Below are 26,081 nucleotides of genomic sequence, written 5' to 3' on the forward strand. Positions count from 1 at the left end.
CCATCCCAGTCCCTCACTTTCTGAGTCTCCCTTCCCCCAAATCTCTCTCTCTTTCTCTCTGTGTGACATAAGTGTATACACACGTGTGTGATGGTGTGCTTGCCCAGGTGTGAACTTGTGGCATCCGAGGTCAACATCAAGTGTCTGTCACTATTGTCTCTGCCCTGAATTTTGAGACAAGGTCTCTTACTGAGCCTGGAGCTCTTGGCTCCAGCTAGACTGGTTGACCAGTGGGCTCCTGGGACCCCTTAGTTCTGAAGTGACAGGTGCACACTGCCAAGATTTTATGTGGGTGCTAGAGATCTGAGGTCAGGTTCTCATGTGTGTACTCCACCCACTGAGTCGTCTCTACAGAACTCCCCTCATCTTTTCTCCCTCCGTGCCTGTTGTCTTTCTCATCTCCCTGCTTTCTGCTCCTCACCCTCTCCATTCCTCCATGATATTTTGTCTCTTCACTTTTGATTCCTTCTCTTACTCCTACCTCAACCTCTGCCTCCCCCATCCTTCTTCCCTTTTCTCTGTCCATTTTCTTCTAGAATCCTTCTCTTGCCCACACCTGCTTTGTGATTTTGACTTTATCCCCAGTCATTCCAGTCTTTACCAGTCATCCCCAGCTGGTTCTCCAGATTCTTACCTTGGAGAGATTGTTTTAAAGACCACATTCTCTCCCTTCAGCCTCAGGACAGCAGGACACACAGGGAAGGTTTGATGAAGGTTCTATTCATGGCAGAGTGGGGGACACCAAAAGTGGAGGGGACCCTCCAATATGAGTGATGACAGGGCTCTGAATTCACTTCCTGGTCTGAATAAAAGAGGAAGGACGGCACAGTAACCAGGAAGAAAGTTGAAGGAGGTCATCACCACCCAGCAGTAGGGAGAGAGCCAAGGGGATATATACCATGACTCCCCTTTCCACATCTGCACACCCCTCTGGTATTCCCTTGGACCACACAAGCCAGAGAACCAAAGTTGTGAAAGTCCCATTATTATGTGCCACACTGGTAACCCTGTAGAGCAAATAGCAAGATGGGAATCGGGAGTCTTCCAGATGTCCCTATATCATCTTGCCTAATCTGAAGTCATGATAAAAACTTGGGGTCTTGAAGAAGTTGTCAGGGATTAGATCATCTGTTTTATTTTGCCCCTTTGAGGCAAGGTCTCATGTAGCCCAGGCTAACCTCAAACCTGAATTCCTGATTCTCCTGCCTCCAAGTATTGGGGCTTATATTATTATGTAGTTCTTATATCAAGTACAAGATGTACTTGTTACAAGATGAGAGAATTGGCATTGAGCCCACAATCTTTCCCTCTCTGACGTTGAGCTATTGGATTGATCCTTGACATGGCAAACATTCAACTTTCTCTATCAATAAAATGACCATCAGGTCATGGAACAAATGCATGTGGCCACTGTCATGACCAAGAGCTATGGGAACAAAGATAAAAACTGGCAGTTGGCTGCCATGTCTCCCACACCTGCCTTCTTTCCTTCCCAGGTCTGGAAGCGCTCAGGAGCATGGTTCTTCAAGGGTTTTCCCAAACAGGTTCTTCCACAGCCCATGCCTATAAAGAAGACCAAGCCCCAGCAGGCTGCTGGTGAGCGTGCTGCCCCAGAACAGCCTACACTTGAATCCAGGCACACAGCCCGAACTCCAGCTCAAGGTAGGACAAAACCAACCCCTTCCAGAACCTTGGACAGGTCCCGGCTTACTGGTCTACCTGGAGGTGTCCTAGAAAAGTTCTTTTTGCCAATCAACTTCTGGTCTCTAGTCTAGGACTTCTTAGTCCCTAAGTTGTTTTCCATGAACCTGTTTTTGGGAGAGTAGCACAGGGAACTTTCTAGAAAAGCCAGCTTGTCAAGTACCTTGCTGTCTTCCTTTATGGGAAATGAAAAGCACAAAATAAGAAATTAAAATTAGTAATTGGGAGAGTATCCCACTCACCTGAATATACCACGGAACCTGTGGAACTTGACCTGCTAAAAAGGCTTTCCTGGTTTTCTTGTGTTCCTTCCTTCCTCTTCCATCTCCATTTTTTCTTCTTTTTCTCCTCCCTCCTAATTCTTCTCCCTCTCCTCCTTCTCTCTGTTCCCTCCTCCCTCTCCTCTCTCTTTTTCTTCTTCTTGGGCAGAATCTTATGTAGCCTAGGATATTCTGGAACTCCCTTTTTATCTGAGGATTTGGTGACCTTGAACCTTAATCTCCTGCCTCTACCTCTCAAGTGCTGGCGTTATAGGTGTGCTATACCATGCCTGATTTTCACTTTTGTTTCTTCTATTGACTGTAAACAATTCTGCAACTGGACTAATTAAAAGTGAAAGATGAGTAGAAATGAAATTAGCAAAGGGAAATTACCAGCACTATTAATATCATGGCTGTTATCTGAGTATAGTTATTAATAATTAAAGTGTTCATTAAAAGAGAGAGAGGCAAACAGGAAGAAAAATGACTCCATAAAATTACACTTTCATTGGACAGTACCACTTAGACTGGCCAGACGAAGCCCTTATAATAATCTCAATTAACACTGGATGGTAAGATCAACTGGAGCAACAATGTTGGGGCATCATTTCTCAAAAGAGATCTAGAGATACAGGGCTCAAATCTAAGTGCCTGACCTGATCTCTCATAGGACAACTTCTCAGAGTCATGGAGCCCGGTGCCAAAGGTTTTCTCTACGGAGTGTCATGAGCCATTTCTACTTCTTGTAGAATCACCAAGTTGTCAATAGCCACTGTGTCCCTGAGGAGCGTGCATCCTACCAACTACCTTTCATCCTGATCACCCTTCCCTCTCTCTCAGAGTGTCCAACCCACAGTCCACAGGTCACATGCAGCTCAAACAGAACTGCAAATTTATTTAGAACAAAAGCAGAATTTTTAGTCTTTTTTTGGTAATGTGGCTGTGTGGTGCTTGACCATGGATTCACAGATAACAACGCTATGTTGTGGTGTCAAAGGTTGGACAGACCTGCCTGTCTAGGCAGAAGAAATGGCATTGTTTTGTTGGTCTGTGCTTTTGTCTCCTCTTACAATAAGGAAATGAGACACTAGGAAGAGGCTCAGGGAAGAGGTTGGAGGGAAAACTTATTTAATGCTTCAAGATTTTTTTCAGTAACAGACTGATCCCCTTGTGTATCTCTGAGGTGAGAACTCTACAGACACCAGAAAACTAGCTCTCTGCGTCATTTCTCTCTCTCTCTTTTTTCAGGTGACGTGGAAGAAAGGAGGGCCCCAGGTCAGAAGCAAGGTGAGTTCTGTCAAATGTCTTCCATCTCACCCTATCACTTCCCTCTCTCTGTTTTAAGCCATCCCTTTTCTTGCAGGCCCCGATCTCTCCTCTGCTCCTGGGCGAGGAAGCCATGGGCCTCCCATGCAGGGCCTCTGAGGCACGAATGAGTACAACTGCCCGGGACTCTGAGGGCTGGGAGCATGGTCATGGTGGGGGTGCTGGAGATGCCAGTCGGAGCCCAGCAGGTGAGCAAGGTAGGCATGTGCTGTCTTTATTGAGTGCCTACTGTATATCATGTTTTGTTTCTAATGTGGGTCTCAATGTGGTGGCTGAGTGTTCAGAACTTAAAGTGGTCTCTGGTACCCAACCCCCAACAAAGAAAAAGAGGTGGAGGAGGATGGGAGGAGGAGGAAGAAGAGGAGGAGGAGGAGGTAAAGGAGAGAGGTGAAGCTCTGGAAGAGGAGGGAGGAGATGTCGAGAGAGAGAAGGGATGAAAAGAGATAGAGAGAGAGAGAGAGAGAGAGAGAGAGAGAGAGAGAGAGAGAGAGAGAAGGGAAGAGGCAGAGGAGGTTAAAGAGGATGGAAGGTGGAAGAGGAGGACTGTCCACACTCCTGAGCCCTGATCAAGCCAGGCAACAGACGGACTCACAGCCATTTTTTCCCTACATTCCCACATGCCTGTAATAAAACAAGACTTTATTGAACACCAGCTAGGTACTTAGTTAGGTCAGGTTCAAGTTTTTGGGGAGCAGCAGGAAGCACAAAGATTCAACCCTCACCTCATGATGCTGACATTCTAGTAGAGTCCCACGGCATTCAGGGACAACCTTCCCCACCTGTCCTGCTCAAGGAGGGAGCTTGCTGACTGCTCTTCTCTTCCATGCATTTCTCTGGGAGATCCTTTTCTTTCCCTAGGTGTCATGGTGGTATTGGCCAATGACGGTGGTATTTCTAACCCAATACCAAGTAGAAATTCCCTGGTGTTGCTGCAAGCCATGTTCTTTGGGGGTCTGCAGACCCATGGGATGGGCACCCATTGAAATGGCATTGCATGATGGGGTGGCAGCTGGGCTGTTCCCTAGTCAGTGCTGTTTAAGCCTCACGCTCCATATATCAAGCAGGCGTGCCAACCACAAAGTGCCCAGGCTGCACGCAGAACCTGGAACAATCCATGCTTGGCTGAGAGCTGAGCGATGGCAAGATTTCTTGGCACCTGTTGTTCCCCATGGTGGCCAGCAGCCAGGCTGCCTGTGAGGCTGGGCTACCAGACACTGCTGTTCTGTGGAGGTGGAAGCAGCCCCTGCCATACACAAGCACACAGCATGTGCACGCAAAAGCCACATGTGCCACGGTGCATATCTGCGCCACTGAATACCTCTCTGACCACTGTCCCACCTCTGCTGTACAGTCCAAGGTCCTGTTATTCCCCAGAAGGCCCCTGAGCGTGGCTCGCCTGGGGAACTACATTTCCCAGGAGCCCCAGCGGTTCACGCAAAGGCTGCGCAGGCGCAGAACATGGCGCTTGACGCATGCACGTGGGGGGACCCTTTAAAAAGGCTGAAACGCCATCTGTTCTCTCTTTTTCCCCTTCTCTCCTGCAAGCCACAATAAACCTCGCGCGCCGAGTTTTGTTGTGTCTTGCATCCTCCTTTCTCTCGAGTCGCGACGAAGAAGACGAAGACGAAGAAGACTAAGAAGAGAAGAAGACGAACAGAACAGACGAAGAGAACAGGTCCGAGAGCTGGAAGAGAAATGCCGTGTGCAGAGTGAGCAGTTTAACCTTTTGTCCCGGGACCTGGAGAAGTTCCGGCAACACACTGGGAGTTTTGACCTGCTGGGCAGCAGCTCAGTGGCCTTGCTGGATGTCCCCTTGGCCCCTGGCAAGCCTTTCCCACAGTACATGAATGGACTAGCCACTTCCATACGCAAAGGTAAGTGGCAGATGTTTGCAACAGCTGGGAAAGGGGGCCTGTGGTGGAGAGTATAAAGAACTACCACAGCAGGACTAAGGACAGCCCAGGCTGCTGTGTCCTTATCCATTCATAGAGTGGCTAGGATACGCTAGTGGTGGGGGGGAGCATGCTTGTGTGGGTACAGGTGCACATGCATGTCTAAGTGCATGCATGTGGAGGTCAGTCTTTGGTGGTGTTCCTCAGGAACCGTCCACCTTGCTTTTGAGACGGGGTCTTCCATTGACCTGGGATGTGCAGATTAACCTAGGATGGCTGGTGAGTGAGATCCAGGGCTTTGCTTGTCTCCATGGTCCCAGCCCTGGGATTATGGATGTGCTGCCCTGTCTAGCTTTCTGCATGGATGTTGGGGATGGAACTCAATTCTTATGTAGCCCCTCTCCATCTAGATTGCAGGCTCAGACCTGTAAGCCAGCGTTTGAGGAACTGATGCCAGAGAATTCCAGATACTTCCAGAACAGCCTTAGCTAGAGTGCAAGACCCTGTCTTTAAATCAAAAAACAAACCCCCAAGTTGTTGATTTGTTTTAATTAGGGGACCAAATAGGGATCCTAATGCCAGACTTCCTTTTGTAACTTTATTAAGACAGTTTCCAGTCTCTCCTGGTTCTTATCAAAATAGAGAAATGCTCCTGATTTTTTTAATTATAAAAACGAGGCGATGCTCATCTCTCTGTGTCATCATCACTGGAGTTCTTCCCCCGCCCCCAGCTCCTCAGATATTACATTTTTCCTTCTAGCTCTAGATCACAGAAACTGACAGACAACATCAGTGGCTGTTGCTATGAGGAACGAGATTGAGGGCATGGGACTGTCCCCAACCTTCTGGTTGTTTACTTAGCAGAGTGCATCCGGGTGTCTGGGTGTCAAGGTTGTGATGTCTTAACATCAAGGTTGTGATGGCAGAGTTGTGTAGGAAGCCCTGTTCTGATGCAAGAGATCAGATAAGCTTCAAGGTGGCCTTTGGCCCAGACAGATGCTCTCAGATAGATGGTGTGGTGAAAAAAGAAGCTGGGGCTGTTCTAGAAGGGATGGTTGGGTTCTAAAAGAGTGGCCAATGGGAAATGTATCCAAGCTATGAAAGGTACAAGACAGTTTCTGTTCTCCCCAGAGAACCCGAAGCTTCCCATTTTGCATCCTAGCTGCAAGGGAGTCACACAGATCACCCTCTCAGCATGACAAAATCCTAGGAGGCCACCTGAGGCAGAGCTGAAGATTTCTTTGGGGGAGGGTGCTGGTTACACACACACCTCTAACGGCTTGTCTCCAGTTCTGACTCAGAAGGAATACAAGAGTTTGGCACCAGCCACAGGTATGCACCACTTTTCTCAGGCATGAAGCGACTGGTGCCCTCGTGTACTTTCAGCAGCTATGATTGTCTACAGGAGAGTTGCACAGGACTGGGTCCATTAACTTCCTGTCAAGAACGGGCTCATGGGACCTCCCCCCCCTTAGGATTTGTAGACATTTCATGACTGCTGTGGGAGGGGCTTATGAGGCTCCCAGCCCATAATGGTTATATGTAGGTAGTTATATATTGCGTTTTCTTCTGTGGCATAACTGCTTGTAATCGTCCCCTGCTCTTCTAAATAGCTCTATTTAAACTTGTTGTCCCTTAGAGATGTGCTCATGTGATGCGACCCAGGGCATAAGCTTCCTAGCTGTGCATGGGAGCAACATAGCATGATGCACTCACTCTAGATGCAGCATTGAATCCCAGGGCCTAAACCTATTCCCCTTTGAGCCCAGGACCTCGCCGCTAATGCTTCCACACCTTCCCACTCCCTTGCCAAGCTGGCCACCACTTCCTCCTCTCTGCTTCTAGGACTCTGGCATCAGCAGAGTCCACGTGTGATTGGAAAGTGTGGTCTATGTCTTCTGCTGTTTATTTTATTATTTTGATTATTTAGACTATTATTATTTTCTTTTGAATAAGGCACTCCAGGTTCTTCCACACTGGAAGAGGCAGCAGGGTTTTCCTCTTTATTTAATGCGTTTGCTAGGTCGCTAATTGCATTAGTTTTAGCCACTTTTTTATTTCCTGACTTAGTCTTGGTCTCCTGTCCCTCAATGAGATACCTCTTGATGGGGCAGTTCAGGAAGCGGCTCGATGCCCCGGGCAAGAGACATGTGGACCTGAAGGCAACAGAGGGTGCCAAGAAAGGCCCTGTCCTAATTCATATTTGGATCCTGATGTAAAAGAATGTGGCTTTGGGGTTTAGATCAGGCCATCCTGGGTCAGTGTGCTGCAGGTCTGGCCTCAGTAACACAGTAACTCAGTAACTGTGAGGATAGTGTTCAGGGACCTGCTTTGGTACTGAGAAGCCTCCTATCAAATAATTTCTAGCCAGAAACTTGGTAATTGAACAATTTTCTTTTCTTTTTCTTTTTTTCTTTTCCTTTTTTCTTTTCTTTTCTTTTTTGTCAAAGTGACAACAGACTTCAATGTAAACCGGTATGAACAGGGAGGTCATTGCCACCCAAGAGGGGAAGAGCTAGAGTGTAGCTTTAGGTACAGCTCCACTCAGGTACCTTTGGTGATGTCACAGAAAGTCCAGACTCTGCCTCTCCATATTACAGTGCCCAGCTCTATGGGCAGACTCTGTTCTTGCATGTTCTTTCCTATCCAAGTCAGAAAGGCCGAGGGACTACTGGGCCTCACAGCCTACCAATTTCAAGCCAACAGAAGGGAAAGACCCCCAGTTCAGGATGCACTCACCCTCTCCAATTGGGCCTTGCTGTGTCTCCTATCACACATCACCACCAAGCCCTCAGTACAGCCATCCTGTGCTGTCTATTACATATGACTGCCATGCCTTCAATACAGTCAGCCTATATGCTACCCATGATGATCCAATCCAGAGCTGCAGTGAACCAGTCTGAGGAGTCTAGGACGTGGGTGGTCCTCACACAGACACCAGAGAGAGGAAAGCTCAGGGAAGGCAAGTAGCTAGCATGCTGTGCTGATGGCCTGTCTCCTTCCCCCATCCACTCCTGGGTCCTGGCCAGGTCACGAGGGTCCCACTGGACACTACTCTGTGATTGGGGACTATATCCTGTTGTCTGGGGACAAGCTGGAGCCTCCGTGTGTGAAGCCCTCCTTCCTGTTACGATCCAGCAGCCCAAGATGCAGATTTGAGTCCGAGGTGAGTCCCACCTAGCCGGCTCCAGAGTGTATCTGGGAGGATGTCTATGCCCCGCCCCTCCATCCTTCCATGCCCTCTCCCTTCATTTCCGTTAATTTTCTACATCCATCCCTAGTGAACCACCATGTGTCAGGAAGTAGGGACCTACAGCTTACAGGCCAAGGTCCTGGATATTATGGGGGGAATACATATGGTGGGAGGACAAGCACTCCATCAGTATCTGGACAACCAAGTCCTGGTGAGGGTTCTGCAGACAGCAGAACTGGCTGTGTGGGCAGGGAGGGGCTGTGAGCCAGGAAGGTTGGCCATTGGTGTTACTGTATGCCCGAGAAGCCAGGTGTTTGGTTGAGGAGAGCTGGGAGGTGGTGGGGGTAGGGATAGGTGTGACTTTGGTCGCTTGTAAAGCACTAATCTCTGTGTAAGCCACACAGGGTGGTGCTGGAGAGCTCCCAGGAAGGAGCTGCATGGCCTAATCATCATCATGAAGGACTACTCTGCCTTCCATACACAGAAGGGGTGGGAGGGGAACTTTCTTTCCCTAGGACACTGGGACTCAGTCTCCCTCTTATCTGAGACTGAGTCAAGTGTCCTTATCTCAGAGGCATGTGGCCTCCCAGGAAAGGCTACCATGCTCCTGGGATTATTGCAGTGTAGGGACTCTGGTGGCCGTCTCCTATGTCCTGCAGACCCTGAGACTGCAGGGCGAAAGAGGGAAATGAGAGGTGTTTAGGTGGAGGCTCTACTTCAGCCCCACCTCTCTCTCTCCAGACCATGTCCCTGAGAAAGCCCACCAAGCAGAGGCTCCTCCCCCTGAGACACTCAAGACCACACATGCAGGATATTTTTTTAAATTGATTTCTATCGATCTCTACATTTTTCTCTACTCCCCTCCCTGCCACCCCCTCCCCTTCAACCCTCTCCCAAGGTCCCCATGCTCCCAATTTACTCAGGAGATCTTGTCTTTTTCGACTTCCCATGTAGATTAGCTCTCTCTTGAATTTTGCAGGCAAATGGATGGAGCTAGAAAACATCATTTTGAGTGAGGTAACCCAGACCCAGAAAGACAATTATCACATGTACTAACTCATAAGTGGTTTTTAAACATAAAGCAAAGAAAACCAGCCCACAAATCACAATCCCAGAGAACCTGAACACCTACAGGATATTTGAGACCTGGCTCATAGCCCTGCCACGTGATTTCTCTCCTATTTTCTTACCCTGAGAATCACCCAGGAACTGCTTTGCTCAGATTAAATTCAGTCTCATTAATTTGGCTGGATTTGGCTTATTGCCTCAGTGGAGAATCCCACAGCTGGGGATTTTCAAAACACTTATCCAGAAGATCCCTACTTTTTCCTTTCTTGTGGATCTCCATGTTTTATCGAATGCCCCTGGAGATGACAAATGGGGTCTTCTATAGCAACAGCCCTCTGAAAGCAGAAGGTGTGGTCACCTCTGTCTTCCACAAGCTACTTGGTATGACATTCTGGTGTCTTAGGCTACAGCATTGGACGGGGGGCACCCAAGTCCCTGCTGATGTTCAAGCTAGTATTCCAGCAAGGTCTATGGAGGTGATTCCCATTACATGAGAGTTTCACAGACTGGGCTACTTTCCTAGTGAAGCCCAGTAGGACTACAGGCAGATTTCCTGAATGCCCAGGGAAGGAGTTGTATCACTGTGTGTGTGTGTGTGTGTGTGTGTGACATGTAGCCTTTAGTATCACCAAGTGTAAACCACAATCACTCCTCACAAATGGACAATGACCGGAACTCTAACAACTCCAAGCAAAGCAGCTCGGGGATGTTGCACCTGTGTTTTGCCCGCTACAGGTAGGGATGTGATGCCACACCTCCACCCCGAGTGCTGGGGCAGAAGAAGCAGGTGAGAGGCAGGGAGTGCACAGGTTGAGATCACACTTTATTCTTCGGGGCTGCCGTGATTCGGTGTCTCAAGCTGAGCTCCCAGGAGCTTGCTCCCTCGCAGCTCCAGAGGTCAGCAGCTGAATTAAGGTACCCTATGGCCATGGCCCAGGCAGACTCTGACCGAGGGTCTTGGATCCTTCTCATGTTCTGGTGGCCCCAGGGCTCTTGGTTTATTGCTGTATCTCTCTAGGCTCTGTCTCCCCCTTCCCATGGACACCTCTTCTACGTGTGTTCCCATGTCTCAGGCATCAATGTCCACCCTGGCCAGTGTGATATCCTCTCACCTGGGTGATACATGTAGGAACTTCTTGGCAAATGAGGCCACATTCATAGAGGTCAGAGGCTGAGACTTGTGGCAGATATTTATAGGGGACACAACAAGTGTCAAACAGAATGTCACAGGGGAGACCGTGTCCAGAGCCTCCTCCACTGATGCCTCCAATTACCCCTCTACTCTCTTGCCCAAATCCCAGGCATCATATCTTAGAAGTCTTCAGTAGAACATACCATTGATCAAGCAAATGCAGTTTTTAGAATGTCTTTCCTTGTGCAAGTGTTCAAAGATATGTTATAAGGACATTAGCCAGGACACTGAATGCATTGTTAGTCAGGAGGTAGAAGCAGGGTCTACATCTGACTTTAGAAAAACAGTTCCATAAAGTTTGGTGACTTCAACAGTGGGCTACTATACTTAAACTAAAAAGGCAATGGCAGACTTGTTGGGATAGAAATATGAAATCCTATATAGTAAGGTGAAAAAACATGGTAAGTAGTATGTGCAGTGCTGTTCTACCTCAGTTAGCTAATCTTTGTTTAAAGGCAACATAATTGGACTGGAGAGATGACTGCTCAGCTGTCAAGAGCACTGAATGCCCTCCCTGCAGACACAGGTTCAGTTCCAAGTAACCACATAAGGCAGCTCACAATCGCCTGTAACTCAAGTTCAAAGGGATCCAGTGCCCTCTTCTGGCTCCCACAGATACTGAACACACATGTGCACATATACACACCCAGACACCTACACATAAAGAAATAAATCACAAAGAACAAAAGCAACAGCCTTCACTCTGTTCATAGTAGCTCACTAATTTGGAAATGTGTAGTTCAGGTGAAAGAGACACATGGGAGCAAGATGTCTGGACAAGATGTCCTCAGATTCAAAGAGCTCTTGTGGCTTCAGAATTACCTTTAACCATTGGTGTGTGCCAGCCAGAGGATGCTGGAGAGGAGACATGGGATCTCACTAAGTGAGCTGTGACACCATTTGACATGTAACAGGTATAAGGAACCATATACTGGAGACCATGGCCAGGGCCACTAACATGCAAACTGCTTCTTCCCGCAGCTACAACCCCTTTGATGGGCCCAATGAGAACCCGGAAGCCGAGCTGCCTCTCACGGCAGGAAAGTACCTCTACGTCTATGGAGACATGGATGAGGATGGATTCTATGAAGGTCTGTGAATGTGCTGCGGTTGGTGGGCACTGACTTGTTCCAGGCAGAAGACCAGCCTGCCCGAACCCTGGGAGATGTGCCGGGTTCCCTCATGCTCCTGGCTGCTTGCTCTCTGTTCTGTCCCTCCCAATTCCCAGAGGTCCCAGTCTCCCTCTGTGATGATTGCCAGGAGAGTGGAGCTGGTTTTCTGAGTGTTAATGGCAGTAGATGGCTGGCACTTGGGAGCCCTGAGTGTTCATCTTGGCAGAGCTCCTGGGCAGCTGCGGGCTGACACTGACGCTGATAGATGCTTTGCTGTCACCTTTCATTATCCATGGGGATCAGGTCGACATTCAACCTCAAGGATGCTTGAGGCCCTTTTAAAATCGTGAGGTGTTTGCACATAGCCTGGGTACCTTCTGCGCACTGGGACTCCTTCCTAGATGGCTTCTAACACACACAATGAAAATCCCTACCAACAACAATCAGACTGTAGACTCTGTACATGTTCTATACAGATAAACCTATTTTTTTAATTTTTAATTTTACATACCAACCACAGTTTCCCCTCCCTTATCTCCTCCAGTTCCCTCCACACACCTCCTTTCTACCCCCACCATCCACTCTCAGAAAGCATAAGGCCTCGCATGGAAGTCAACAATGCCTGTCATACCAAGTTGAGGCAGGGCCAGCTTCTCTCTCCTACATCAAGGTTGAGCAAGGCAACCCACCATAGGGAATAGGTTCCAAAAATCTGGCTCATGTAACAGGGACAGATCCTGGTCTCACTGTTAGGGGTCTCACAAACAGACCAAACTACACATGGTCACCCACATGCAGAGGGCCTAGGTCGGTCTCATGCAGGCTCCCTGGCTGTAGGTCTAGAGTCCATGAGCTCAGGTCAGCTGTCTCTCTGGGTTTCCCCATCATGATCTTGACCCCAATCTTATTTATTTTTAAAAAACCTTTTCCATATTCTGAGGACAGAGGATTAGTGAATACTAAGGGCCACTGTGTTCCCCAAAGTGCCCATCTTTGTCCTCTGTGGTGCAGTCATGACGTGACCTCACTGAGTGTGATTTTCCCATTCTCAGAGGCCTCGAGACTCTTGTTAGCTCAGGGGCCCAGCCTCATACCCTGACACCCCCTTCCCATCCTACTCACCTCTAGAATCTGCAGAAAGGACCTGGACTCTGTCTACCCAGAAGGCCTCAGTTTCATTGCCTTTTCGCCTGACAATGGTGCTATTGCCCACAATCAGCTTTCTGGTTTTATTTTATTCTTATTTTATGTATATGGATGTTTGGTCTGCATGTATGTCTGTGCACCACATGTGTGTAGTGCCTGTGGAGACCTGAAGAGGACATCAGATCCCCTGAAACTAGAATTGCAGGTGGTTTTGAGTCATGGTGTGGGTGTTATTCTTAAAACGTTCTCCGAGGCGGGCTGGCGGGGCCTGCCAGGTGACAAGCAGCTACAGTTTCCCACCAGTGGGAGGGCATGTGCCGTGCGGCCGGTGGTGGCAGGTAACAGACACATAAACACAAAGATAGGCATAAAGCATTTTATTGAGGGAGAGAGGCAGAGAGAGAGAGAGAGAGAGAGGAGATAGAGAAGAGATAAAGGAAAGAGAGAGAGACAGAGAGAACGCGTGCACATGCCAAGGAAGCAAAAGAGGGAAGGGGCAAGATGGCGGCGGGCAGGTCAGAGGTAATGGGAGTGGGCGTGGCTTGTCCCTTAAAGGGACCGGAAAGCACAACAGTGGGTGCTAGGAATCGAGCCCAGGTCCTCTGGATGAGCAGCTCATGCTCTTCAGCATCGAGCCATCTCTCCAGACCCTGCTTTCTGATTCTAGATGGGAGTTGTCTATCCCCTGGCCCTTCTGCTATGTGGGAAAGCCTGTCTTGTTCTGGTCTTCTGAGTGGAAGGGACTTTTGTTGAACTAGTCTTCTCTTGTGTGAGCTTGTGTTGCTTCTCAGTATATGGGAGCTCCAGAACTCACTTTCTGGATGCCCACTTATAGGAGGTTGCATTGCTGCTGTGACATTATAAGCTGAGGCCAAGTCAGTGGACAACCCTCTCCCTGGCTGTGCAGCCCCAGCAGATCTCACCTTAGGGTCAACAGCATGCCCAGTGCGACTGCCAGATGACCTGGTTGAAGTCCTTGAAACTTTCCCATCATGCATTATGCCCACTAAAAGGTTCCAAGAGCCTCACTCAAATGGGTTCCAGACTCAGGTTTTGATAGGCTGTATTACAGTGGGACTTGCTTCTATTCTCTGTGGCTCAATCTTTTCCATTGCAGAACAGCGATAGCTCTCACTTTTCTGTCTGGAAGATGGATTGACTGCTAGGAAGTGCTTGTAATATAGGCTTGTACATGACTATAGCTCAGTAAATGTTAGATACTGTCATCATCATCCCCACCATCATAAATACCCTTATCACCTCCATCTCCAGTACCACCACCATCATGCTCCTCATCAACATCACCACTATCATAATCACCATTGTCACCATGACCATTATTATCACCACCATCATCATTACCACCAGTATCCTTCTCATCATTGCCAGCACCACCATTATCATCATCAGCAATATTACCATATCACCATCACTACCGTATTATTAGTATTACCACCACCACAACCATCCTCACCACCACCAACACTATTATTATTATCATTATTATTACCAATATCATTACCATCATTACTTCCACGTACCAGACTGTCTTTGGTGCCAAGGATTGACTGCCTCAAGACTATACCCTAAGTAGAGGTTGGGAACAGAATACAAACCCTAATTAGGTAGCTGACTTGCCCTCTACAGGCCATGTCAAAGATCCTCTAAGGCAGGGGGGATCTGGGTAGGGGAAAATCCAATGGTCATGGTGCCCCAGTCTCCTGGGGCAACATGGCCTCTCTTGGAAGGTATGTTATGAAGAATAGTTTTGTGTGTGTGTGTGTGTGTGTGTGTATGTGCGCTGGAGTCCTTAGCTCTTCTATATAGTCTCCTTTGACTACTAGCATCCATGTGAGCACCATTTATCCAAGAGCACACACACACACACACACGGAATTCAACTGAATTCCAGAATAAAAAAGGCCACCCTCCACAAAAAGTCACCTGTGGCTTATGCCACACAAATTAATAACAACCCTGATTGTTGTAAGAAGGTCCCTTGTTCATCTTCCAGCTGTCCAGACTCCTGAAATAATCACACAGAAACCATATTATTTAAATCATTGCTTGGCCCATTAGCTTAGCTTCTTATTTGCTAACTCTTACATTTTACATCTTAGTTTAACCCCATCTCCATTAATCTGTGCATCACCACGAGGTCGTGGCCTACCAGTAAAGTTTCAGCACGTCTGTATCCGGCAGTGGCTCCATGCTTTCTTTTTCCCAGCATTCAGTTTAGTTTTCCTCACCTAGCTCTGTTCTACCCTATGAGGCCAAGCCAGTTTCTTTATTAACCAATGGTATTCACAGCATACACAGGGGAAATCCCACATCACCTGATTATCTCTGACACTTTGACAACCAATTCAGTGTTTTTAATCTCACATCAGGTGGATAATAGGTGCTCTGATGATTTACCCAGCAGGGAGCTGGGTAAATAGACCCCTATTCACACCATCGATCATATGATCAAAAACAAAAGACATTTGTTCATCTCCCAAAGCCATGGATTTGACATGATTGTTTATCCTGACATTTATTGACTGTGTGCTGGGGTTTTCCCAGTGCTGGGCATTCAGTCAACATGAGCTTTTAATCCCTATTGAACAGCTTCCCTTCTACCAGAGCGTGCTTGGTGTGTACACGCAGATTCTCATAGCTCTGGCTGAGGAAATCAAACTTGGTGATGGATGGGGTTATTGCAGACAGAGGGTATGGAGGGGCTAAGCATGTGACTGCCTGAGATGCTTTGCTGTGCCAGTGCTGTGGTGCCCAGGGCCCTGGGGGATGGTGAGTGATATCTGTTCTTGTATCCAACAGGGAAGCTGTTGGATGGGCAGAGGGGCTTGGTGCCCTCCAACTTTGTGGATTTTATCCAAGACAATGAGTCACGACTGGCTGGTACTCTGGGGAGTGAGCAGGACCAGAACTTTCTCAATCATTCTGGCATCAGCCTGGAGCGTGAGAGTATCCTTCACCTTCACTCCCCAACTCAAGTGGACTCGGGCGTCACCGACAGTGGTGGGGGGACTCTGGACATGAGCATCGATGACATCGGAGAAGACATTGTGCCTTACCCTAGGAAAATTACCCTTATCAAACAGCTTGCCAAAAGTGTCATCGTGGGCTGGGAGCCCCCCGCTGTACCACCCGGCTGAGGCACCGTGAGCAGTTATAACGTGCTGGTAGACAAGGAGACACGCATGAGCCTCGCCCTGGGTAGGAGAACCAAGGCATTGATCGAAAAACTGAACACAGCCGCCTGCACCTACCGCAGTGCGTCACGAGCCGGGGCAACTCGGACGAGCTACAGTGCACGCTGCTGGTGGACAAGGATGTAGTCGTAGCGCCATCTCAGCTACGTGTGGACAACATCACACAGATCTCTGCTCAGCTCTCCTGGCTGCCTACCAACAGCAACTACAGCCATGCCATCTTCCTCAACGAGGAGGAACTGGACATCTTGAAGGCCACCAGGTACAAGTATCAGTTCTTCAACCTCAGGCCTAATATGGCTTACAAGGTGAAGGTCTTGGCCCAGCCCCACCAGATGCCCTGGCAGCTGCCCCTGGAGCAGAGGGAGAAGAAGGAGGCCTGTGTGGAGTTCTCCACACTGCCTGCAGGTGAGCCATATCCTCGGGGGGGTTCTGTAATGAAAGGATGCCAGCGCACACCCTGCACGGGTAGGGAAAGGCAAGAGGAGGTGACCATAGGAGTCTGTGTTATCCTTGAAAACCTTCAGATCCCCATGGGAAGTTCAGAGCATGGGTACCTGCTCATGGGTTTAGAGTTGGCTCTTGGCTAGCATCTGGGGATGTGTCCTTTGCATCCGAGGATGTGTCCTTAGCACTTGATCTGTCAGGGGCTGTCCTGTAATAGACAGGAGGGCAACAGGGCCACCTCTGGGACTGGAAAGCCACATCTTACACCTCATACCTCCTCTGATAACACAAGGGAGATCATGAGTGTAAGAGCCCATGCTTCTACTGCTGTCCTCTCTTGGTTTTGATTATAAATGAATACTGATGAACGGTACAAAAAAATGAAGCTGTCTGCTGATGCCACCACAGGGCAAAACTGACTCCTCTGCCTTCTTGGCTGTAACTTGGAGATAGTGTACTCCCTCTCGTCCTCTCCAATACTCTTGGGTACAGGGCACATCAGGCTCCTGGAGGTCTCCTGGTATAGACAGGACCCTGTGCCCTTACATTAATGAGTTGTCACTTCGGTGTCCTGGAGTGTTTGTGATATTGGTGGCTGCTATGTGCATCCTAGTAGGTATGTAAGCTGAGGCAGTCCACACAAGTGCAGGGCACACACTTGCGTATATACACTCAAGGGTGTTTGTATGTCCGAGAGAAGAATAAAAGGCTGGATGGTGTCTGCCAGCCCAGTGTGACCATCCTCAGGAAGAAGATGAGAAAGAAACCAAAGTATGCCATAAAAACTTGGTCACACCCATGTACAGGTCCCTGGTTAAGGGAAGATGTAAAGAAGTGACCATTGACCCTGTCACCATGGGTCTATTTATGCAGCCTGCCTAGGAGGGATGTTCTGGAATTGAGGGTGAAATAAGTTCCAAGTAAAGGGAGAACTTGGTGAGAGAAGGCATTGTCCCTGCTAGTGTCTTCCCATGCAACTACAATGGGTCCTTTAATTGCAACAGAGTTCTGATCTAGAAGGTGCACCCACACACTGAGACAATGGGGATGATCTATCGGGAATTCACCAAGGCCAGCTGGACTGGGTCTAAAAAGCATGGGATAAAATCGGACTCGCTCAACATAGCGGACAATGAGGACTACTGAGAACTCAAGAACAATGGCAATGGGTGCTTGATCCTACTGCACATACTGGCTTTGTGGGAGCCTAGGCAGTTTGGATGCTCACCTTACTAGACCTGGATGGAGGTGGGTGGTCCTTGGATTTCCCACATGGCAGGGAACCCTGATTGCTCTTAGGGCTGACGAGGGAGGGGGACTTGACTGGGGGAGGGGGAGGGAAATGGGAGGCGGTGGCGGGGAGGAGGCAGAAATCTTTAATAAAGAAATAAAGAAATAAATTTTTTAAAAAAAGAAAGAAAAGAATCGCCATTGGCTCATGATTCCTGCTGGCCACCATTGCCTTGTTGCTGGCTTTTGACTCTGATGAAGAAAACTGTAGAATTGTTTCTTGTTGGCCATTGGTCACAGGAACCCTAACTAGTTACACATAACTCTAGTTAGGTTTAACTGTCAACTTGACACAGTCTAGACTCATATGGGAGGAGAGCCTTGAGATGCTTAGACCACATTGGTCTGTGGGCTTGTCTGTGGGAGATTGTCTTGGTTGTTAATTGGTATAAGAGGACCCAGCCCACTGCAGGAGGTACCATTCCCTAGGTGGGTAGCCATAGGCTGTGTAAGAGAGTTAGTTGAATATGAGCCAGAGAACCAGCCAGTAATCAGTGTTCCGCTGTGCTCTGTGACTTCTGCATCAAGTTCCTGCTTGAGTTCCTGCCATGAAGTCCCTCAGTGATGGGACAAGACCTAGAAGTATAAGCCAAATAAACCTGTTCCTTATCCAAGTTGGTCTTTTTCGTCAGTGTCTATCACAACCACAGAAAGGAAGGTAGAACACTGCTCTTCATCGGAGTTTGACACTTCCTTTCTATCCCCAGTGTTCCCAGAATTTTATCAAGATTGAATTAAATTTTCTTTTTCTTTAATTTTTTTATTAATTAATTTATTTAATTATTAAAGATTTCTGCCTCTTCCCCGCCACCACCTCCCATTTTTCCCTCCTCCCCCAATCAAGTCTTCCTCCCTCCTCAGCCCAAAGAGCAAGCAGGTTTCCCTGCCCTGTGGGAGGTCGAAGGACAACCCACCTCCATCCAGGTTTATTAAGGTGAGCATCCAAACTACCTGGGCTCCCACAAAGCCATTACGTGCAATATGATCAAGAACCCATTGCCATTGTTCTTCAGTTCTCAGTAGTCCTCATTGTCCGTTATGTTCAGCGAGACCGGTTTTGTCCCATGCTTTTTCAGACCCCGGCCAGCTGGCCTTGGTGAGTTCCCGATAGAACATCCCCATTGCCTCAGTGTGTGGGTGCACCCCTCGCGGTCCTGAGTTCCTTGCTCGTGCTCTCTCTCCTTCTGCTCCTCTTTTGGATCGTGAGACTTCAGTCCAGTGCTCCAATGTTGGTCTCTGTCTCTGTCTTCTTTCATCGCCTAATGAAGGTTAATATTCAGGAGGATACTTATATGTTTTTCTTTGGGTTCACCTTCTTATTTAGCTTCTCTAGAATCACGAATTATAGTCTCAATGTCCTTTATTTATGGCTAGAAACCAAATATGAGTGAGTACATCCCATGTTCCTCTTTTTGGGTCTGGCTTAACTCACTCAGGATAGTGTTTTCTATTTCCGTCCATTTGTATGCAAAATTCAAGAAGTCATTGTTTTTTACTGCTGAGTAGTACTTTAATATGTATATATTCCATACTTTCTTCATCCATTCTTCCATTGAAGGGCATCTAGGTTGTTTCCAGGTTCTGGCTATTACAAACAATGCTGCTATGAACATAGTTGAGCATATACTTTTGTTGTATGTTAGGGCATCTCTTGGGTATATTCCCAATAGTGGTATTGCTGGGTTGAGAGGTAGGTTGAACCCGACTTTCCTGAGAACCGCCACACTGCTTTCCAGAGTGGTTGCACAAGTTTGCATTCCCACCAGCAATGGATGAGAGTGCCCCTTTCTCCACAACCTCTCCAACAAAGGCTATCATTGGTGTTTTTGATTTTAGCCATTCTGACAGGTGTAAGATGGTATCTTAATGTTGTCTTGATTTGCATTTCCCTGATTGCTAAGGAAGTTGAGCACGATCTTAAGTGTCTTTTGGCCATTTGAACTTCTTCTGTTGAAAAGTCTCTGTTCAGCTCAGTGCCCCATTTTATAATTGGATTGATTAACCTTTTACGGTCTAATTTCTTGAGTTCTTTATATATTTTGGAGATCAGACCTTTGTCAGTTGCGGGGTTGGTGAAGATCCTCTCCCAGTCAGTGGGTTGCCTTTCTGTCTTAGTGACAGTGTCCTTTGCTTTACAGAAGCTTCTCAGTCTCAAAGGGTCCCATTTATTCAATGATGTCCTTAGTGTTTGTGCTGCTGGGATTATACGTAGGAAGTGGTCTCCTGTGCCCATGTGTTGTAGAGTACTTCCCACTTTCTCTTCTATCAGGTTCAGTGTGTTTGGACTGATATTGAGGTCTTTAATCCATTTGGACTTGAGTTTTGTGCATGGTGATAGATATGGATCTATTTTCATTCTTCTACGGATCGACATCCAGTTTTGCCAGCACAATTTGTTGAAGATGCTCTCTTTTTTCCATTGTATACTTTTAGCTCCTTTATTGAAAATCAGGTGTTCATAGGTTTGTGGGCTAAAGTCAGGGTCTTCTATTCGATTCCATTGGTCGACTTCTCTGCTTTTATGCCAGTACCAAGCTGTTTTCAATACTGTAGCTCTGTAATAGAGTTTGAAGTCAGGGATGGTAATGCCTCCAGACGATCCTTTATTGTATAAGATTGTTTTGGCTATCCTGGGTTTTTTGTTTTTCCATATAAAGTTGATTATTGTCTTCTCCAGATCTGTGAAGAATTTTGATGGGATTTTGATGGGGATTGCATTGAATCTATAGATTGCTTTTGGTAGAATTGCCATTTTTACTATGTTGATCCTCCCAATCCAAGAGCAAGGGAGGTCCTTCCATTTTCTGGTGTCCTCTTCAATTTCTTTCTTCAAAGACTTAAAGTTCTTGCCAAATAGATCTTTCACTTCCTTGGTCAGAGTTACCCCAAGATATTTTATGCTATTTCTGGCTATCATGAAAGGTGATGCTTCTCTGAATTCCCTCTCTGCTTCCTTATCCTTAGTGTATAGGAAGGCAACTGATTTTTTGGAGTTGATTTTGTAACCTGCCACATTCCCAAAGGTGTTTATCAGCTGTAGGAGTTCTTTGGTAGAGTTTTTGGGGTCGCTTATGTATACTATCATATCATCTGCAAATAATGAAAGCTTAACTTCTTCCTTTCCAATATGGATCCACTTGATCCTCTTATGTTGTCTTATTGCTATTGCTAGAACTTCAAGCACCATATTGAAGAGGTATGGAGAGAGTGGACATCCTTGTCGTGTTCCTGATTCTAGTGGGATGGCTTTGAGTTTTTCTCCGTTTAATTTAATGTTAGCTGTCGGCTTGCTGTAAATAGCTTTTATTATATTTAGGTATGACCCTTGTATGCCTAATCTCTCCAAGACCTTTATCATAAAGGAGTGTTGAATTTTGTCGAATGCATTTTCAGCATCTAATGAAATGATCATATGTTTTTTTTCTTTCAGTTTATTTATATGGTTGATTACATTGATAGATTTGCGTATGTTGAACCAGCCCTGCATCTCTGGAATGAAGCCTTCTTGATCATAATGGATAACTTTTCTAATGTGTTCTTGGATTCGGTTTGCCAGTATTTTATTGAGAATTTTTGCGTCGATGTTCATGAGTGAGATAGGCCTGTAATTCTCTTTCTTGGTTGGGTCTTTGTTTGGTTTTGGTATCAGGGTAACTGTAGCTTCATAAAAGGAATTTGGCAATGACTCTTCTGTTTCTATAATGTGAAATACATTAAGGAGTATAGGTATTAGCTCTTCTTGGAAGTTCTGGTAGAATTCTGCATTGAAACCATCTGGTCCTGGGCTTTTTTTGGAAGGGAGATTTTTGATAACTGTTTCTAATTCTTCGCAATTAACAGGTCTATTTAGATTGCTCACCTGGTCTTTGTTTAGGTTTGGTATATGGTACTTATCCAAAAAAGTGTCCATTTCTTTTGCATTTTCCAGTTTTGTGGCATACAGGCTTTTGTAGTAAGATCTAATGATTCTCTGAATTTCCTCTGTGTCTGTGGTTATGTCCCCCTTTTCATTTCTGATCTTATTTATTTGCGTGTTCTCTCTCTGTCGTTTAATTAGTTTGGATAGGGGTTTGTCAATCTTGTTGATTTTCTCCAAGAACCAACTTTTTGTTTCATTGATTCTTTGGACTGTTTTCTGTGTTTCTATTTTGTTGATTTCTGCCCTCAGTTTGATTATTTCCAGTCTTCTACTCCTCCTGGGCGCGTCTGCTTCTTTTTTTCTAGAGCTTTCAGGTGTGCTGTTAAGTCCCCAATGTATGCTTTCTCTGTTTTCTTTAAGTGGGCACTTAGTGCTATGAACTTTCCTCTTAGCACTGCTTTCATCGTGTCCCATAGGTTTGAGTATGTTGTCTCTTTGTTTTCATTAAATTCAAGGAAGACTTTAATTTCTTTCTTAATTTCTTCCTTGACCCAGGTGTGGTTCAGTAGTTGACTGTTCAGTTTCCATGAGTTTGTCAGCTTTCTGGGGGTAGCATTGTTGGTGCCTTTTAACTTTAATCCGTGCTGATCTGATAAGACACAGGTGGACACTGATATTTTTTTGTATCTTTGGAGGTTTCCTTTGTTTCCAAGTATGTGGTCAATTTTCGAGAAGGTTCCATGAGCTGCAGAGAAGAAGGTGTATTCTTTCCTATTTGGGTGGAGTGTTCTATAGATGTCTGTTAAGTCCATTTGCTTCATTACCTCCAACAATTCTCTTAATTCTCTACTAGGTTTCTGTCTGATTGACCTGTCCATTGGTGAGAGAGGTGTGTTGAAGTCTCCTACTACTAGTGTGTGTGATTTGATGTCTGCCTTGAGTTTTAGCAATATTTCTTTTACATAAGTGGGTGCTTTTATATTAGGGGCATAGATATTCAGGATTGAGACTTCATCCTGCTGAATTGTTCCTGTTATGAGTATAGAGTCCCTCTCGATCTCTTCTGATTGATTTTAGTTTGAAGTCAGTTTTGTTAGAAATTAGTATGGCCACACCTGCTTTTGTCTTTAGGACCATTTGCTTGAAAAACCTTTTCCCAACCCTTTACTCTGAGTAGATGCCTGTCTTTGTGGTTGAGATGAGTTTCTTGCAAACAGCAGACTGTTGGATCCTTTTTCGTATCCAATCTCTTAGCCTGTGCCTTTTTTTGTTTGTTTGTTTGTTTTTTGTTTTGTTTTTCGAGACAGGGTTTCTCTGTGGTTTTGGACCCTGTCCTGGAACTAGCTCTTGTAGACCAGGCTGGTCTCGAACTCACAGAGATCCGCCTGCCTCTGCCTCCCCAGTGCTGGGATTAAAGGCGTGCGCCACCACCGCCCAGCTAGCCTGTGCCTTTTTATTGGTGAATTGAGACCATTAATATTAAGTGATATTAATGACCAGTGGTTTTTAACTCCGGTTATTCTTATTGCTTTTGGTAGACGAGTTTGTGTGTCTCCCTTCTTTGAGTTGTGCTGTTGAAGGGTCGCTAGATGCCTGGGTTGTTGTAGACAGTGTTGGCAATGTTGGATTCCTTGGGTTGTGATTTTCCTTCTATTACATTCTGTAGGGCTGGATTTGTGGCAATGTATTGTTTAAATTTGTTCTTATCCTGGAATGTCTTGTTTTCTCCATTGATAGTGAACGATAGCTTGGCTGGGTATAGTAGTTTGGGTTTGTATCCATGGTCTCTTAGTTTCTGTAGTACCTCTATCCAGGACCTTCTGGCTTTCATGGTTTTCCATAGAGAAGTCCGGTGTAAGTCTGATCGGTTTACCTTTATAAGTTAATTGGCCTTTTTCTTTGCAGCTCTTAATATTCTTTCTTTAATCTTTATATTTTGTGTTTTGATTATTATATGGCGAGGGGACTTTTTTTTTTTGATCCAGTCTGTTTGGTGTTCTGTATGCTTTTTGAATATTCAAAGGAATATCTTTCTCTATGTTGGGGAAGTTTTCTTCCATAATTTTGTTAAAAATGTTTTCTGGACCTTTGAGCTGTGCCTCTTCTCCTTCTTCTATCCCTATTATTCTTAGGTTTGGTCTTTTTATTGTGTCCCATATTTCCTGAATGTTTTGTGATGAGAATTTGTTGGTTTTGGTGTTTTCTTTGATCAGTCCGTTTATTTTCTCTATGGTGTCTTCAGAATCTGAGATTCTTTCTTCTATCTCTTGTATTCTATTGATTATGCTTGTTTCTGTAGTCTCTGCTCGTTGACCTATATTTGCCATATCCAACTGGTCCTCAGTTTGTGTTTTCTTCCTTGCTTCCATTTCAGTTTTCAATTCTTGGACTGTTTCCATTACCTGTTTGATCGTTTTTTCTTGGCTTCCCAGGGTATCATTTACGTATTTACTCATTTCTTCAAACTTTTTGTTATACTTCTCATCCATTTCTATGAGGGCGTTTTTTACATATTGTTTAAGGGACTCTATTGCTTTCAAAAAGTCAGTTTTTTCCTCTTCTCCTGTGTTAGGGTGTTCAAGTCCTTGTGTTGTAAGATCATTGGGTTCTGGTGTTTTCATGTTGTTTTTCAGATTGTTGGGTGAATTCTTGCTTGGCGTCTGCCCATCTCCTCTTATCGATGCTATCTATTGGGTTTGATTTAATTGTAGCGGGGCAATCTGCTCTCAGCGCAGGCTTCACTGTTTCTTGCCCGCCCTATCCCGCATCCAGTGCCTCCGCCGCCTGGGCCCGCCTGCCCGCCCGGACTTGCCTGCCTGCCAGTGCCTCCTCCGCCCGGGGCCTGTCTGCACACCGGTGCCTCCGCCGCCTAGGCCTGGCTGCCGGTGCCTCTGCCACCAGGGCCTGCCTGCTGGTGCCTCTGCCGCCCGAGCCTCTGAATTAAATTTTCAATCTTGATAATCTCTCCATTTATCAAGTTATGATCATTCTTTACTCAGTTAATGTGGTGATGATGCTACTTTTGAATATTCAGTCATTTCATACTTCTAGGGTTCAATTTGGTGTTTATGGGTGGGTGAGTCTTATTTTTAAGTGATTTATTTTATTTTCAGTTATGAGTATGTGTGTGAGCACATGCACATGTACACATGTGTGTGTTTGTATGGGTATGTGAGCCACGTGTGTGCAGTTAGCCACGGAAGCTAGAACCTACCTGCTGTGGTGCTGGAAGAGCAGCGGGTGCTCTTAACTGCTGAGCCACCTCTCCAGCCTCATTGGGGAGTTTTCCATCCATGTGCATGATGGGTGCTCATGTACAGTCTTCTTGTAATGTCCTCTGGTTTGGGTACCAGACCTCTGCTGGGTTCACGCAGTGACCAGAGAATCCCGTCTCCTGCGAGTGCTTGTGCAGGGTTTTTTTTTTTTGTGGCATCACCATTAGCTCTCTTTAACATTTGATAGATGCAGTGAAAGCCACGCAGACCAATGGTTTTCTTTGAAGAAATGTTGAAAGTTTCAGGTTTAAGGTAGTTAATAGACACAGGGTTATTTAGTTTTTGTGTCTTCTCATTTGTCAGTTTGGGTTAGCTACATCTTTTCCTTTAAGTTTATAATACAATTACGTCATCTAGTCCTCCCTCCACACCATCTGGTATATCCCTTCCTGCTCTTTTCCAAATTCATAGCCTCTCTTTCCCATTAATTGCTATTACATGTTACATGTTATACACGCAGAGAGACACATATAGGCATATATGTATGCCTACACACACACATCCTAAATACAACCTGCTCAATCTGTATGTTACTTGTATGGTACTGGATAACCAACTGGTGTGCTCTTCCCTGGAGAAGACTGTTTCTCCCACTTGTGGCATTCCTTAGTTACCTGTCGCTCTTTGTGTAGGGTTGAGGCCTCATGGGCCAAGTAAGGTATTTCAAGGAATTTCCCTATCGCGCTAGCTGACCTGGAACTCTCAGAGATCCATCTGCCTCTGCTTTTCCAGTGCTGGGATTAAAGGTGCGTGCCACCATGCTCAGCTAAATTATCTTTTAACTGTCTTGAATCCCTGTTCAAAATTTATGCTGTCTCACTTTAGTGATGAGACTTGTACTGCGTTTGTTACTTCACTGATGGATTCAAAGTTGAAGTTTTTGGCTTGGTTGAGTTCTATTTTTCGTGGCTTTATATCACTTTGTCCTCCTTTTTTATTGGTTTTGGGCTTTACCTCACTCTTCTGTTTTGGCTCATGCTTCTGAGGTAAAATTGAGATAACTAATTGAAAACTGTTGTTTTCTAATATAAATATTTAGACATGCAAACCCACAGCTCTCAGCATGTTCTTTTTCGCTATTGTTAAGTATATTCTGATTTTCCAG

General features: G+C 46.1%; 2 protein-coding genes across 2 annotated transcripts in view; both read left to right on the forward strand.

Annotated features, from left to right (window-relative positions):
• The window catches only part of LOC130871431 (RIMS-binding protein 2-like), an 81,012-nt gene extending 76,045 nt beyond the window's left edge, over window positions 1–4,967 (forward strand). The window contains 1 exon segment of the mRNA XM_057764766.1: window positions 4,891–4,967. The gene's annotated coding sequence lies outside the window, so the exon portion shown is untranslated.
• The window catches only part of LOC130871432 (RIMS-binding protein 2-like), a 179,640-nt gene that overhangs the window by 26,790 nt on the left and 126,769 nt on the right, over window positions 1–26,081 (forward strand). Inside the window, 9 exon segments of the mRNA XM_057764767.1 lie at window positions 3,210–3,248; window positions 3,325–3,475; window positions 4,705–4,765; window positions 4,833–5,161; window positions 8,209–8,343; window positions 10,097–10,175; window positions 11,614–11,723; window positions 15,711–16,160; window positions 16,163–16,517. Coding sequence (XP_057620750.1) covers window positions 3,210–3,248; window positions 3,325–3,475; window positions 4,705–4,765; window positions 4,833–5,161; window positions 8,209–8,343; window positions 10,097–10,175; window positions 11,614–11,723; window positions 15,711–16,160; window positions 16,163–16,517 — 1,709 coding nt within the window.

This window comes from Chionomys nivalis, chromosome 3, assembly GCF_950005125.1.
Source record: "Chionomys nivalis chromosome 3, mChiNiv1.1, whole genome shotgun sequence".
Taxonomy (NCBI): Eukaryota; Metazoa; Chordata; class Mammalia; order Rodentia; family Cricetidae; genus Chionomys; species Chionomys nivalis.